Raw genomic sequence first — 12,959 nt, 5'->3', positions numbered from 1 at the left:
GTTATTTTTTTTTTAATATAATAGATGGCTCATACAATTCTAATATGAATACATTTTAAAAGGTCAAAAATATAAGCTTTCTTTTACTAGTCTAGAGAACTCTTTCCTCAACCCTATTAGTCTTCCTATAAATGTGCTTGTTTTGGAAGACTATGTCCCTCTTGGCCCGAAAGACAATGTTGGGTAGCTTGTTTTAGAAGACATAAAATATCTACTCTTTCTAGTAGGCCTCCCAAATCATCAGCTCGTTTCTCTGCCTTTACTGGAGTTGCTACTTTGGAATCTAATCAAACATAGTTAATTAAGTATGATCGATGTTGACTTCAGCCATTTTGATTTTTCTTTGTTTGCATGTTTTAGATTGAATTTTTTTTTAATTAGTTTATGCTTGCTTGTTAAGGTGTCCTCAGTCGAGTACTCAATTAGGAAGTAAACATTTGTGTGAGTCTCTAAACATTAATTTTGGTAGCTAAGCAACTATATTTCTCTCTTACATATAATTTCCCTCGCACGACTTATTTAACATAGTCATCTCTTTACTGGCTTAGTGCATGACAAGCCATCTTACAGAGCTCGTGATTAGCTTTTCATTGACAAATGTGTCTTTGGCTTTAATCCACATCTTGTATTATATAAAATATTATTCACAATCGGGTGAACCACACCAACCTGTTGAAGCTGGAAGGCTCTTAATAAAATATTACAACTCCTCTCAATCAAACATGCCCTTCATTCAGAAATTAAACCATTTGATGTATCAAAAACATGTATCATCTTTATTTATCCTCAGCTAATGGAGGAAACCGTTGATTACAATTAAAGTGGTCTGCAGGCTCTTGTTTGGGGCTTTGAACTGGACACATTTGTCGTCTCTTTTCATTTTTCTTCCATCTACAAATGTTTGATAGCCATCTTTCCTGGCTTGACGTTTTACAAGGTCTTCATGAACAATCAATCCCTCTGCATTAAGTAATTAGCCTGTTGTGGAAGGAGGCAAGTGTTTTAAGTAATTAGAGATTCTGAATACCAACTACTCCCAGTGAAACCGCCATTAGCCCATAGTATAGACCACTAAAGATTATCAAAATCTAATCATACTATGGCAAATGGACGACTAATCCTAGATGCAAAGATGGGTCTTTCGCAGTCTTATGATGTAAGCAACGTGTCCAAATGGCACTGTTGAATGAGATAGGTCCTCCAATTAGTGAGTTCCCAGAAGCCACCTTCTATCTAGAAGGCGGTGGGCGGGCACGAATTTGTCCTAGAATTTGGGTTATTGGAGTACTGCCATGTGCCACGAATTTGATGACCTGAAATCCTGTAGTTCTTTTTTAAATTGGTAGTTCGTTAGGACAAATTCAAAGCATCATCAGAGAAACTTTGTAGCAAAAATTATTATAAAATTTCCCATAGTCAGATCAGAAGGAACGTAGGGTGCTGCTTCTTGGATAATTTATATGATTCTTGAAATGTAAGTAATGTATCTGAATCAAGATTCGTCGTCTCGGTGCCACACTACTATAGTATCGTTACGATACAATACGTAATTTTTTTGGCATACCAAGTATCGGCACGCCACTTGTGCCAAATATCAGTACCGAACTGATATGGTACGCTACGTTCTGTACTATTCGGTTTGCGCATATCGCATGATTAATGGCTGTGCTAAAGTAATCCATCAAATGTCCAAGGAGCATCAGACATACTATGCTCCAAAACTTGTGCAGCCACTAGTCATAATTCGCCACGTAACCTGATTTGAGGATTTTGCTGCAATAGCGGAGGGCGGTAGCAGATGTGGCGTGGGCTTTGTGATCAGAGACCATGATTGCAGATTGATTGTGGCCGGAAGCCGACGCACATTTGATGGATCCGTCCATGTCGTGGAGTTGCACGCGACATGGGAGGGTCTTGTATATGCTAGAGTACACCTGGGTGCCCGACGGATTTTTCTAGAGGATGACTCGACCACAGTAGTGGACTGAATTCGCTGCCGACAGGCTAGGTCGGACTTGCACCCTTTACTCCGAGACGTCCGGAGCATGGGGGAGGAGTTAGATTTACTTCAGGTTTCGCATGTGTTTCGGGAGGCGAACAAGGCTGCGGACTGGGTCGCCTCCTTTGCAGCCCACCATTCTGATTTTGTATTTTGGGATCCCTCTGATCATGTGCCGCAGGCATTAGATCGTATTTTACTTTGCGATAGTTCTGAGCTCTCTCATCGTCATATATAGTGAGAAGCCGGTTTCCAAAAAAAAAAAAAAAAAAGAAAAGAAAAAGAAGAAGAAGAAGAAGAAGAAGAAGAAGAAGAAGAAGAAGAAGAAGAAGAAGAAGAAGAAAAGAAAAAGAAAGAAAAGAAGAAGGAAGAAAAAAGAAAAAAGTTCGTAGGATCTGTACTCTTGACCAAAACTAATATAATAACCTGGATTACCAGGTCAATGGAGTTAACTGCCAAGGCACATGGAAGCAGAGGGTTAAGCTATTTTTCCACAAGAAAACAGCAGAGAAAAACTATAAAACTGGAGCCAAGCTGATAAATACACGCCCCCTTGCAGGGAACGCACTGCTATGACTTTGACCAACGCCAATAACACGTACACTAAAAGATATAAATGAGGTTTATTTGTTCGAACGTAAGAAATTAAGAATATGATTAACAATAGGAAAGAGAGGGGAAAGCCTCAAGGTGTTGACCCGAAGTGTAATCGAACAGCCTCTCTCTTTCGCTCCTCCCTCCGTTTCTATAAGAGAATGTAACATCCCAAAACTAAAAGCCCTCCTTATCCTTAAGCTTGTTAGCTTTCCTACGATGACCAAATCACCAAACATCCATCACTACCTTTCCTTCCTCTCCCTCCTCCTCCTCCTCCACCACCTTCCCAAGGCTCGTTCGGAGACGAACGCCACCTCTTCCGTCTCCTACGAGACCCACGTATTCCCCTACTTCACCGGGGACGACGGGAACACCAACCTCAGCATCCGGGCCGACGCCAGCATCTCCAAGGGCGCCCTCCAAATCACCCCTGACAGCTTCAACGTCCGCCCTTACCTCGTCAACAAGTCCGGCCGGGTGTTCTTTAAGGATCCTTTCAAGCTCTGGGAGGACCGAGACCACCCCCTTCGGTACGTCGCCTCCTTCAACATCACCTTCTCCATCAACATCAACCGCCCGGACAACAAGACCCCCGGCGAAGGCTTGGCCTTCGTCATCGCTCCCGACACCGCGAATCCCCCGCCGGGCAGCGATGGCGGATACCTCGGCCTCACCAACGCCACCACCGACGGCAACTCCTCCAACAGCTTCGTCGCTGTCGAGCTAGACACGGTGAAGGAGAGCTACGACCCCGACGACAATCACGTCGGCCTCAACTTAAACAGCGTCGCCTCGAACATCACAACCCCGCTGACGCCATTAAACATCACGATCGCCACCCTAGGAAATGGCATCAACTACACCGTGTGGATCGATTACGATGGCGCCGCTCGCCATATCTCGGTCTACATGGCCGTCCGCGGCCGATCGAAGCCAAACCTCGCCGTCCTCAATACCTCGCTCGACATCAGCAACTACGTCCGACAGTGGTCCTACTTCGGGTTCTCGGCCTCCACCGGCATCACGTACCAGCTCAACTGCGTGCTAGACTGGAACATAACGGTCGAAAAGCTCCCCGACGACCGGAACCCGGGCTGGTGGAAGTGGTACCTCGCCGGTGGTCTGGTTCTTGGGGCACTGGTGGTAGCTATGCTGCTCTTGGTGGCCCGGTCTAAGAGAAGAAAGAGGGTGGGGGTGTTGGACCGCCGGGTATTGAGCGACAAGCTCAAGAGCCTCCCAGGGATGCCGAGGGAGTTCAAGTTTGAGACCCTCAAGAAGGCTACCAATAAATTTGATACGAAGATGAAGCTAGGAGAAGGGGGATTTGGGGAAGTGTACATGGGGTTGCTCCGGGCGGAGAACGACGTAACGGTGGCAGTGAAGAAGTTCTCGAGGGCCAGCAGCAAAGGCCAGGATGACTTCCTGGCCGAGCTCACCATCATCAATTGCCTACGCCACAAGCACCTTGTCCCCCTGCGCGGTGAGTTTTCGACTGCTTCTTTTCCTAATTTTCTGAAGGGTATATTCGCTAGTAATTGTTTTAAAGTGTTAAATAGGACCCACCGTGCAAGGATATAAGTAGGAGATATTCTTTTTAGAATATCTTACTTGGTCAACCATCATATGATGTTGATGATTTACGTTCCCTTACATGATGTATGCTGACATGATGTGATATGATGTTGATAATTTGACGTAGAAGCCTAGTTTTACTCTTTTACCAATAGTCATGATGGAATACCATAATGATATTAGATTGTCTTTGTGTTGACTATGATGGTCCTAAAGCCACCAGTCAATCCACGTGGAGATGCTGATCTATACATATTAAAAAAAAAAAACTCGTTAGATTTTCTTTGACTAGATCTTTTGATATCTAAATCAGCAAGAATTTTAGATTAACAATAAAAAATATAAAATATAAAAATAAATTAGCATAGAATATTGTCCTTTGTGATCAGACCTCCTCCATCTCTATCTTTTTATCTCAATGTCACCTCGGTTTTCTGACCTTAGTTTCGACCTCAAATTTGGTAGCTCGATTTCGGATTCATCCAATCATGATTTTCACTTCAGCCTTTTTATCTTTATCTCGATCTCGTTCTTCACCTCGGCTTTCTCTCATCAATTGCGATTTCGGCCTGGGCCTTCACCTCGATCTTGGTAAGCTATAGATCTACTTAATTACAAAAAAAAAAAGAAAGAGGCAAATTGATAGGTGAGGGCTTGAGAGCCTCTCATTATGAGATTTTTTTTTTGTAATAATGGTATTTCATATAGCTCTAACGTTGGTACTCTCATAAGAGCTTTGAACTATGAGTACCTCTTCTTTTAGAGTTCTTTAGCCCAGTTTATATAGATGTGGGAGCAAGAATATATTACAATTAGAGATGAAATTCAAGAAATGAGCCATAACTCTTTTTATTAAGTCATAATCATTCTTTTGTTCCTAATTTTTTTTTAATTACAGTGCTGAAGCAGTTCAAAATTTAAATCTATTTGAAATTGCTTGCAACGTGTCGGCCCATATTAGGTGAATTAATTTTAGATAATATCACTTTGTATTACTATTAATACCATAAATAAAGCTACTTTTTTTTTCCAAAAGAATAGAGGTAATTTTTCCCACTTCTCGCTATGTTCGCGTAATCCTTTGCACAAGGTCTTCTTTGAAAAATTCAAATATGAATTACATCAAACCACCAAACAACATATTTTATTTTAAAATGTTGCACTTAAAGCTCGTTTGGTTCCCGGAAAGCATTTTTTCTTCTAAAAATATGATTTTTAGGAAGCAGATTTTTAGAAAGAGGATGCCTAGGAAAATACTTTTGGTATGTTTTGTTGACAATGAAAAAGTGACAGATTTACAAAGTACTTATGTTTCTATTATACCCTTAATAAAAATTAGATCTTTAATGCCTCTTTAATGTTGAAGGGCTTTTTTGAAAAAAATAAAAATGGAGTGATTTCCGGCTCATGGAAAAGTAACTTTCTCATGTTTTTTATTGAAAACTTTTCATGGAAAAAACTTTTTTATGGAAATTTTTTTTTCATGAAATGTGGAAATTATATTTCTATAGAAATACAACTTTTTCATTTCTTTTCTTTAAAAACTCCAACCAGATAAGAGGCTTTTTTTTTTTTTTTTTTTTTTTTTTTTTTTTTTTTTTTTTTTTTTTTTTTTTTTTTTTGCTCGCCGACCAAATGAGCCCTTGTATTTATTGGTGAATGAAGATAAATTTTTAAGCTCCAATTCGGAGGCATTTATTGAGCGGTCATGGTCATTATAGTAATCCAGAATAGGTGCTATAGGTGATGTGGCGGGTGACTATTGGACTGGTACACCATCCATCCAATAATTTCTCTCTGTAGGGCGACATCTCCCATGTGTACCCTATTGGCAGCAATGCACATGTTGTTTGTGACGTAAGAGTTCATGGACACTTTATTTCAATTTCATCATCCACCACCCATGCATCAATCAGCCATGGATGGCCAGGCTGTGCTTCATCATTCTCTCCTGTTTTATTCACTACCCTACAGTTGACGTTGATCGATTCAAAGATTTGACCAAGATACTCTATCCCATAAGAAAAGATTCAAAGATTTTAACGTGCCCAATTTGCACGTTGGGTAAGATTAGGACCCAATCAATCATAATCTAAAAACAATACCCCTGCTCATCATGTTGAAAAAATTTTAGCTAATTTTTTTCATAAATATCTATTTAACTACCAAATTTTACATGAATACTTAATATTTATAAATATATCTTTATAAAATAATTATTTTATTTTTTTTACATATATATTTACGTCTTCTAACACCGTTAAAAAATTAACTATTTTAAATTAAAATAATTAAAATATTTATAACATGATTGTGATGGAAGACCAAAAAAATGATTTCAAAATTTTATTTTATTTTTAATTAAAATAAATATGATTTTTATTAACAGTATTGAAATAATCGTTATTATTTCAGAAGTATTTGTGAAAAATAATAATTTATGAGAGTAAAAAATAAGTACCAATTTGAAGAAAATATTTATAAAAATTTTAATTATTAGAAGAATGTTCGCGAACCAAAAAAAACCCAAGCTAATAATACTTGATTGTTGCACCTGCAGGGTGGTGCCATAAAAACGGCGTGCTGCTTCTGGTCTACGAGTACATGCCCAACGGCAGCCTGGACCAGCACCTCTTCGGCGGCCCCAGCCGGCCGCTGCTCAGCTGGGACCGCCGCTACAACATCCTCACCGGCGTCGCCTCCGCCCTCCATTACCTCCACTACGAGTACAATCAGATGGTCGTCCACCGCGACATCAAGTGCTCCAATATCATGCTCGACTCCGCCTTCGACGCCCGCCTCGGGGACTTCGGCCTCGCCCGCGCCCTCAACACCGACAAGACCTCCTACACCGACATCGACGTCGCCGGCACCAGGGGCTACATCGCTCCAGAATGCCTCCTCACTCACAAGTTCACGCGAGAGTCCGATGTCTATGCCTTTGGCGCCGTCATCCTCGCGGTCGTCTGCGGCTGCGGCCCGATCTTCGCCAACTTCCAGCCCCTGGTCGACTGGGTCTGGCGGTTCCACCGCGAGGGCCGAATTCTCGACGCCGTCGATCCCCTGCTTGGGACTGGATACAAGCCGGAGGAGGCAGAGAGGTTGCTCCTCCTTGGCCTGGCCTGCAGCCACCCGAGCCCCGGAGAGCGGCCCAAGACGCAGGCCATCGTGCAGATCATTTCCAATTCGGCCCCGCCGCCGGAGGTGCCCCCATTAAAGCCGGCTTTCGTGTTGCCGGCGGAGGCCATCGACGAGGGGGACACGTCGAGCAGGTTGACCAGCAGTGCCGGGACGTCGTCGGCCGGCGAGTGGTTCAGGCAGAGCCTCAGCCAGGACGTGCAGGAGGGGGAGAGCGACAGCTCCAGCCTCCAGGGTGAGGGGATAAGGAATCAAAGATGATGGAAGATGAAGGGAAACTGTGAATAGATAGGTGAGGCATTAATTGGCTTGCTCCTCCTTTTCTGATCGGATCTACTGGAATGGCGACAAGCCTGGACAATTCACTCCTTGCTTCTTGTTTGCTTCTTAGATTTTAATGGTGCAGCAACTTTTTTTCTTTTATTAGTTTTCTTTTTTTTCTCACCTCCTGTGTAAAAATTTGAGCTTTTGGAACTCTTCCTCCCTAGTTCTCTCCATGTGAATATTGGTCTTATTTCGCATGTGTGATGTAATGTTGCAGAGAATTAGAGAGTGATTGGACATATAGGAGAGGAAAAGTTCTGTTGGGGGAATGTAAGTCGCCCAAAGCACGTGAGCACGGCAACAGCACATGACCTCGAAAGTGCCCGGCCTCAGACGCCTGACCAGGCGCCCAGCCTCGGACTCCCGACCCCGAACGCCCGACCATGCGCCCGACCTCGGAAGTCCGACCTCGCCACTCGCCTACCGCGGTCACATCCTTCTGTAGTCCGATCAGAGATCACATCCTGCCACCGCCCCGAGCATTTAATGCGCATGGCCTCCGCAGACCTCTGACTTACTCAACAATTAATGCGTATCTCCGGCTTACTCAACAATTAATTTGTATCTTCGGCTTACTCAACAATTAATGCGCGGGGCGCCTGTTATCTATGGATTTCCAATCCTCCACGGTAAATCAGCTCGGCTGCATCCAGCCGGCCCTGACAACTCCCTGATCCCGACCACATCTCCGATGACAAGGCATTAATTTATTTGATCGTACACCAGTTCATGCGACGTGCTCAGCCGTATGGCAACTTCGCCCCATCACATCACAGGTAACCCAGCGCCCCTCTATAAAAGGGGAACCCTCCCATCTTAGAGGGAGGGACTCTGAAACCCAGAAAAATATATCTCCACTTTTTCCTTACACATTAGCCCCTCTGACTTAAGCATCGGAGGGTCGGCGCCGGAAACCCCGGCCACCGGCATTTTACAGGTCTCTCGGAGGACGCCGCCCGCCGACGGACCGCCACCCGCTGTCCCAGCACCGGAGCTCCTCCTTCCCAGCGGACCGGTCGTCCTCGGGTCCAGTTTCCAGCAACAGTTGGCGCTAGAGGAAGGGCTCGAGTCGTGGCCATGAAATTGAGAAGTAAAGAAGCCTCTAATGCCTCCCGGCGTCTCCCACAAAGCCCCGGACACTCTGTCCGGAACTCGCCATCTCCGGCCGATCCAGCTCCCCAGGTCCAGCCGAAACAGTTCAACATTCTGATGCAGCAGAATCAGGCCTTGGCCGCCGCTGTCCAAGGAATGCAGCGTGGGGAAGCCCCACCTATGCCGCCTCCGCAGGCCCAGAACTAGCCAATGCTCCCCCCAAATGGACCGGTGCCCTAGGGCCAAAACCTCCACGGCTCCTCAAGGGCCAACAACGAAGAGCGATGCTGTCGCCAAGACTCGGCCCGGACGTCTCCTCGGAAAGAATTGCCGGGGAGGAGCATAGACAAAAGGCCACAGTTTTCGGAGGCCGAGTCGGCCCCGGACCGCCATGAGCCGGAGCGGACCACCGTGGCGACTCCCCAGGTTGGAGAGCTCGATAGGAAGATCGAGAACCTTGAGCGCCAGATTGAGGCGCTTCACAGCAGGAAGGCAAGGCGAGAGGGCGACTTCGAATTTACCACCAAGTTCCCATTTTTCCGCCAGATCGAGGACGAGCCGGTCCCACCGAGGTTCAAAATGCCTCAAGTGGAGCCTTACAACGGAACTACCGACCTCCTCGATCATTTGGAGAGCTACCGAGCCCTTATGGCTTTGCAAGGGTCCTCGGAGGCTGTGTTCTGCAAGGCCTTCTCTGCAACTCTTCGGGGAACGGCTCGGCTTTGGTTCTCGGAACTGAAGCTGAGCATGATATCCTCCTTTGAGCAGCTCGGCAGACAGTTCGCCACCAACTTTGTTGCCAGCCGGCGCCAGCGGCGGATATCGGATTTCCTCTTGGACGTTAAGCAAAAGGAGGGGGAATCCCTCAGAGAATATCTCGACCACTTCACTGCTGCGACCTGGGAGGTCCGCAAGCTTGACCAGTCAATAGCCATGTCGGCGCTAAAGACTGGGGCTCGCTCGTACAGATTTCTCTTCTCCATCGAGAAGAGCTTTCTCGCTGACTTTACGGAGATGCTAGCCCGAGCTCAGAAGTACGCGAAGGCCGAGGAGGCTATCGCCTCCAGAAAGGGCGCGACCGAGCAGGCCTCAAAAAAGCAAAAGAAGCGCCGCGAAGAGCGCAGCCGCCTAAGAAGCTGATCTCCCTGCCGAGATATGAACCAGCCTCAACTGAGAAGACCCATAGTAGCTCGAAAGAAAGGCGATGGTGTGCCATTGATCAAAATAAAAAAACTGGGCCTCTGCACACATCCCAAGATCCAGTCAATCCAAATCTGGTGGAATCCGAAACTCTTCAGCATCTGCCGAAGAAAATTCCACCGTATCCGGTCGTAGGCACACTCCATGTTCAACTTCACTACCATCAAGCATCGCCTCCTCGAGGCGCGCACTAGGTCCCTCATCATCTCCTGAGCTAGCAAAATGTTATCAGAAATACTCCTCCCTCCCACAAAAGCTTCCTGCTCCTGGCTAATGATCCTCGGTAGCATATCTTTCATCCTCTCCACCATGATCCTCGCGACCACCTTGTACATAGTAGTGCATAAACTAATGGGCCTATAATGACTCGGCTATGAAGCATCCAGACGCTTCGGTATCAATGTTATAAAGGTGGCCTTCCACTCATCCGGCATCACCGACCGACTAAAGTAAAGCTGAACTGCCTCCACCACTCCCCTCTGAATGATGTACCAATACCTCCGAAAGAAGAAGGGTGGGAATCCATCCGGCCCTGGGGCCTTATCCTCAGCCAGACTCCATACCGCCTCCTTTACCTCCATCTCTGACACGGGTCGAATCAAAGCTGCATTTTCTGTCTCCTCAATACTAGCCCCCGACCTGGGGAGCTGACCTGTAACATGTGATCCATCATCCTCCATCCACCTCGATCTGAAGAACTCCACTAACACCTGTCTCACTGCAGCATCCTCCTCCACCCATTGACCTGCCCCAACCCGCAAGGAGCGAACATGTTCCTCTGCCTTCTAATGACTGTCGACCGGTGGAAGAAGCTGGTGTTTCGGTCACCATCCTTAACCCACTGTACTCTAGATTTCTGTCTCCAAAAGATCTCTTTCTGGCAAAGCAAAGAATGATGGGTGGCTAGAGATCGCCGTAAGTCCGCCATATCTACCACCGTAAGCTCCTCTCCCCGATCCTCCCGCCCCTGGAAATCCACTATCTGGGCCTCCACTGCCTCTAATCTCCGAAAAACATTGCCGACGACCTTACGGTTCCATCGACGAAGGCGCCGCTTGGTAAGCTCCAGCCGACGCGACACCCTCTGCATAGCATCACCCCGTACTGGCATACCCCAAGCCTCCCTGACCACATCCCAAGACTGGGGGTATGACAACCGTAGCTTCTCAAAGCAGAAAGGGCTATGACGTGTGGACCCCGACACTGTGGAGATCGAAAGAGGGCAATGATCAGAAGCAATCCGGGCTAGATGACTAACCTGATAGGATGGAAAACGCTGAACCCAGTCTAGAGAAGCAAGTGCCCTATCAATCCGCTCCCACACTCTAGCCTGCCCAAGCTGATTGTTGCACCAGGTGAATCGAGATCCAGAGAAGCTGAGGTCCACCAGTCCATTCCTCTCCAAAACCTCCTGAAACTTTCTTCTGTCCACAGACTCTGAGTAGGCTCTGCCTCCTCTCTTCTCACTCGGGCTTAAGATGCAGTTAAAATCACCTACCACCATAGTCGACACTCCCTGGGTCAACAGACTCGTAGCTCGTCCCAAAGTACTCTCCTAGTCCGGTAGTCAGTGCTGGCATAAACTCCTCACAAAACCCAAGGAGGATTATGTGGTTCCGAAATTACCATCACAACCTGCTGAAAACAATTGCAGATGATATCTACAGAAGCTATCCCCCGCCTCCATAACACTAGGATGCCCCCAGACAAGCCCCGAGACTCAACTGCATACGATTCCCAATCAACTGCCAAGCGTCGCTGCACTCGACGCAACCCATCTTCCGATACTCGGGTTTCACAAAGAAAACAGATATCCGGGCCATGAAACTGAATCAATCTCTTAAATGACAACAAGAAGGACGGCTTGGCTGCCCTCCTACAATTCCAAGCGAGCATCTTCATTCAAACATTAAGAAGAATTTTGGCCCACTCTCACTGGGCTAATCACTGCGGGTACAGAGATCACTCCTTCCCCTGATGCCGAAACATCCTCCTGGATCGCAGCTCTCAACAGATCCACCACCTTCCCATGCTCCAAGATCGGAGAAGAAGATCCTTGTCCCGAACCAGACGCCAGGCCCCTCCTTACCACAATCCCTGAAGGCGATGGCAGCCGCATCAACCCTTGGATGGAGCCTCTTGACGCCTCAGGGTGCCCCATCTCTTTCCTTCCCTTCCCTATTAATTTAGAAGGGGGAAACAGATCCTTTGAAGAACCCCCAGTCGAACTCACCTCAGGGCGCCGAGCCGGGAACTCATCCGTCTTCCCAGCCATCGCGCTGCCTTCCAGTCCCCGCTCCTCAGCCGGGACCCTCCTACCGCCTTTGACCGATGCCGGCCGCGGAGATGGTACCCTCTCCGCCGCTCGGCACAGGGACCTTCTCCGCCACTGCTCCACCAGTCGCAACACCGACCGGCAGCGGTCGAGAAGGGGTCTCACCGGGGGCAGGGAGGCACTCCGAAAGTGCCTCCTCCCTTCCCCCTTCCGGCGAGTTATCAGGTCTTCGAAGGAGGAAGATGAAGACGATCTGAGGAGGTTCGACTCACTCGCCACTCGACCCGCCCCGGAGCTCCGAGTCGCTCTAGCCGGGCTCCTGACCCGCTTCATCGGGCTTGGGCCCTGGCCCGAGGACAGCCCGGTTGCAGCAGCCTGGTCCGACTCCAACAGGCCCATCCCGCCTTGGGCCGCAGGGCTTGGCATTAGCCCAATCAATCCAGCCCGTCCCAGACTCCGCCCGGCCTGGCTCACCTACCGTCCCAACATGCTCCAAGGTTGAAACGGCACTCGCACCTTGCCTCGGTCTCCTTTGCCACCGAGTCGCCCACCACCCCCTTCTCCGGCGACCGCCGCCTGGCCACCTTGGTAGGCTTTTGCCACCCATCAGTGTCCACGGGCGACTCCGGGGAGATCGGCTTCGCGTGGGAAGGTCTCGGCTCGGCCTCTATGGACTGACGAATCTGAGTTGTGGCAGCACCCGCGCGCGCCGGCATTGGCACTCTGTGCGTGGCAAGCCATGGGCCAAAAGCTCGGCCGCAT

General features: G+C 47.7%; 2 protein-coding genes across 3 annotated transcripts; one reads left to right on the top strand and one right to left on the bottom strand.

Annotated features, from left to right (window-relative positions):
- Positions 1-2,762: 2,762 nt before the first annotated feature.
- LOC120112348 (putative L-type lectin-domain containing receptor kinase S.5) lies at positions 2,763-10,642 on the top strand. 2 transcript variants are annotated; one of them, XM_088714381.2, is made up of 3 exons: positions 2,763-4,076; positions 6,729-7,598; positions 7,848-10,642. In XM_088714381.2, exons 1-2 carry the CDS (start codon positions 2,813-2,815, stop codon positions 7,565-7,567), a joined length of 2,103 nt encoding a protein of 700 aa, XP_088570507.2. In that variant the 5' UTR covers positions 2,763-2,812; the 3' UTR covers positions 7,568-7,598; positions 7,848-10,642. The 2 variants fall into 2 exon arrangements, with proteins under 2 accessions (XP_088570507.2, XP_038987346.2); XM_039131418.3 differs by lacking the exon at positions 7,848-10,642 and having other exon boundaries at positions 6,729-7,827.
- On the bottom strand, positions 10,638-11,426 carry LOC148699559 (uncharacterized). The gene has a single exon (XM_088714175.2). It carries the CDS (start codon positions 11,424-11,426, stop codon positions 10,638-10,640), a length of 789 nt encoding a protein of 262 aa, XP_088570301.2.
- Positions 11,427-12,959: the final 1,533 nt, after the last annotated feature.

Source organism: Phoenix dactylifera, chromosome 18 (assembly GCF_051530095.1).
Source record: "Phoenix dactylifera cultivar Ajwa chromosome 18, Ajwa_hap1_PhDact_Kaust_v1.1, whole genome shotgun sequence".
Lineage (NCBI taxonomy): Eukaryota > Viridiplantae > Streptophyta > Magnoliopsida > Arecales > Arecaceae > Phoenix > Phoenix dactylifera.
The sequence above is the reverse complement of the archived record's forward strand: the minus strand, read 5'-3'. Positions and strand labels throughout refer to the sequence as shown.

Coding starts and splice junctions, on each gene's coding strand:
- LOC120112348 (XM_088714381.2), top strand. CDS start 2,813: ATGACCAAATCACCAAACATCCATCACTACCTTTCCTTCCTCTCCCTC. Junction 4,077..6,728: donor GCACCTTGTCCCCCTGCGCG/GTGAGTTTTCGA, acceptor TTGCACCTGCAG/GGTGGTGCCATAAAAACGGC.
- LOC148699559 (XM_088714175.2), bottom strand. CDS start 11,426: ATGGTGGTAGGTGATTTTAACTGCATCTTAAGCCCGAGTGAGAAGAGA.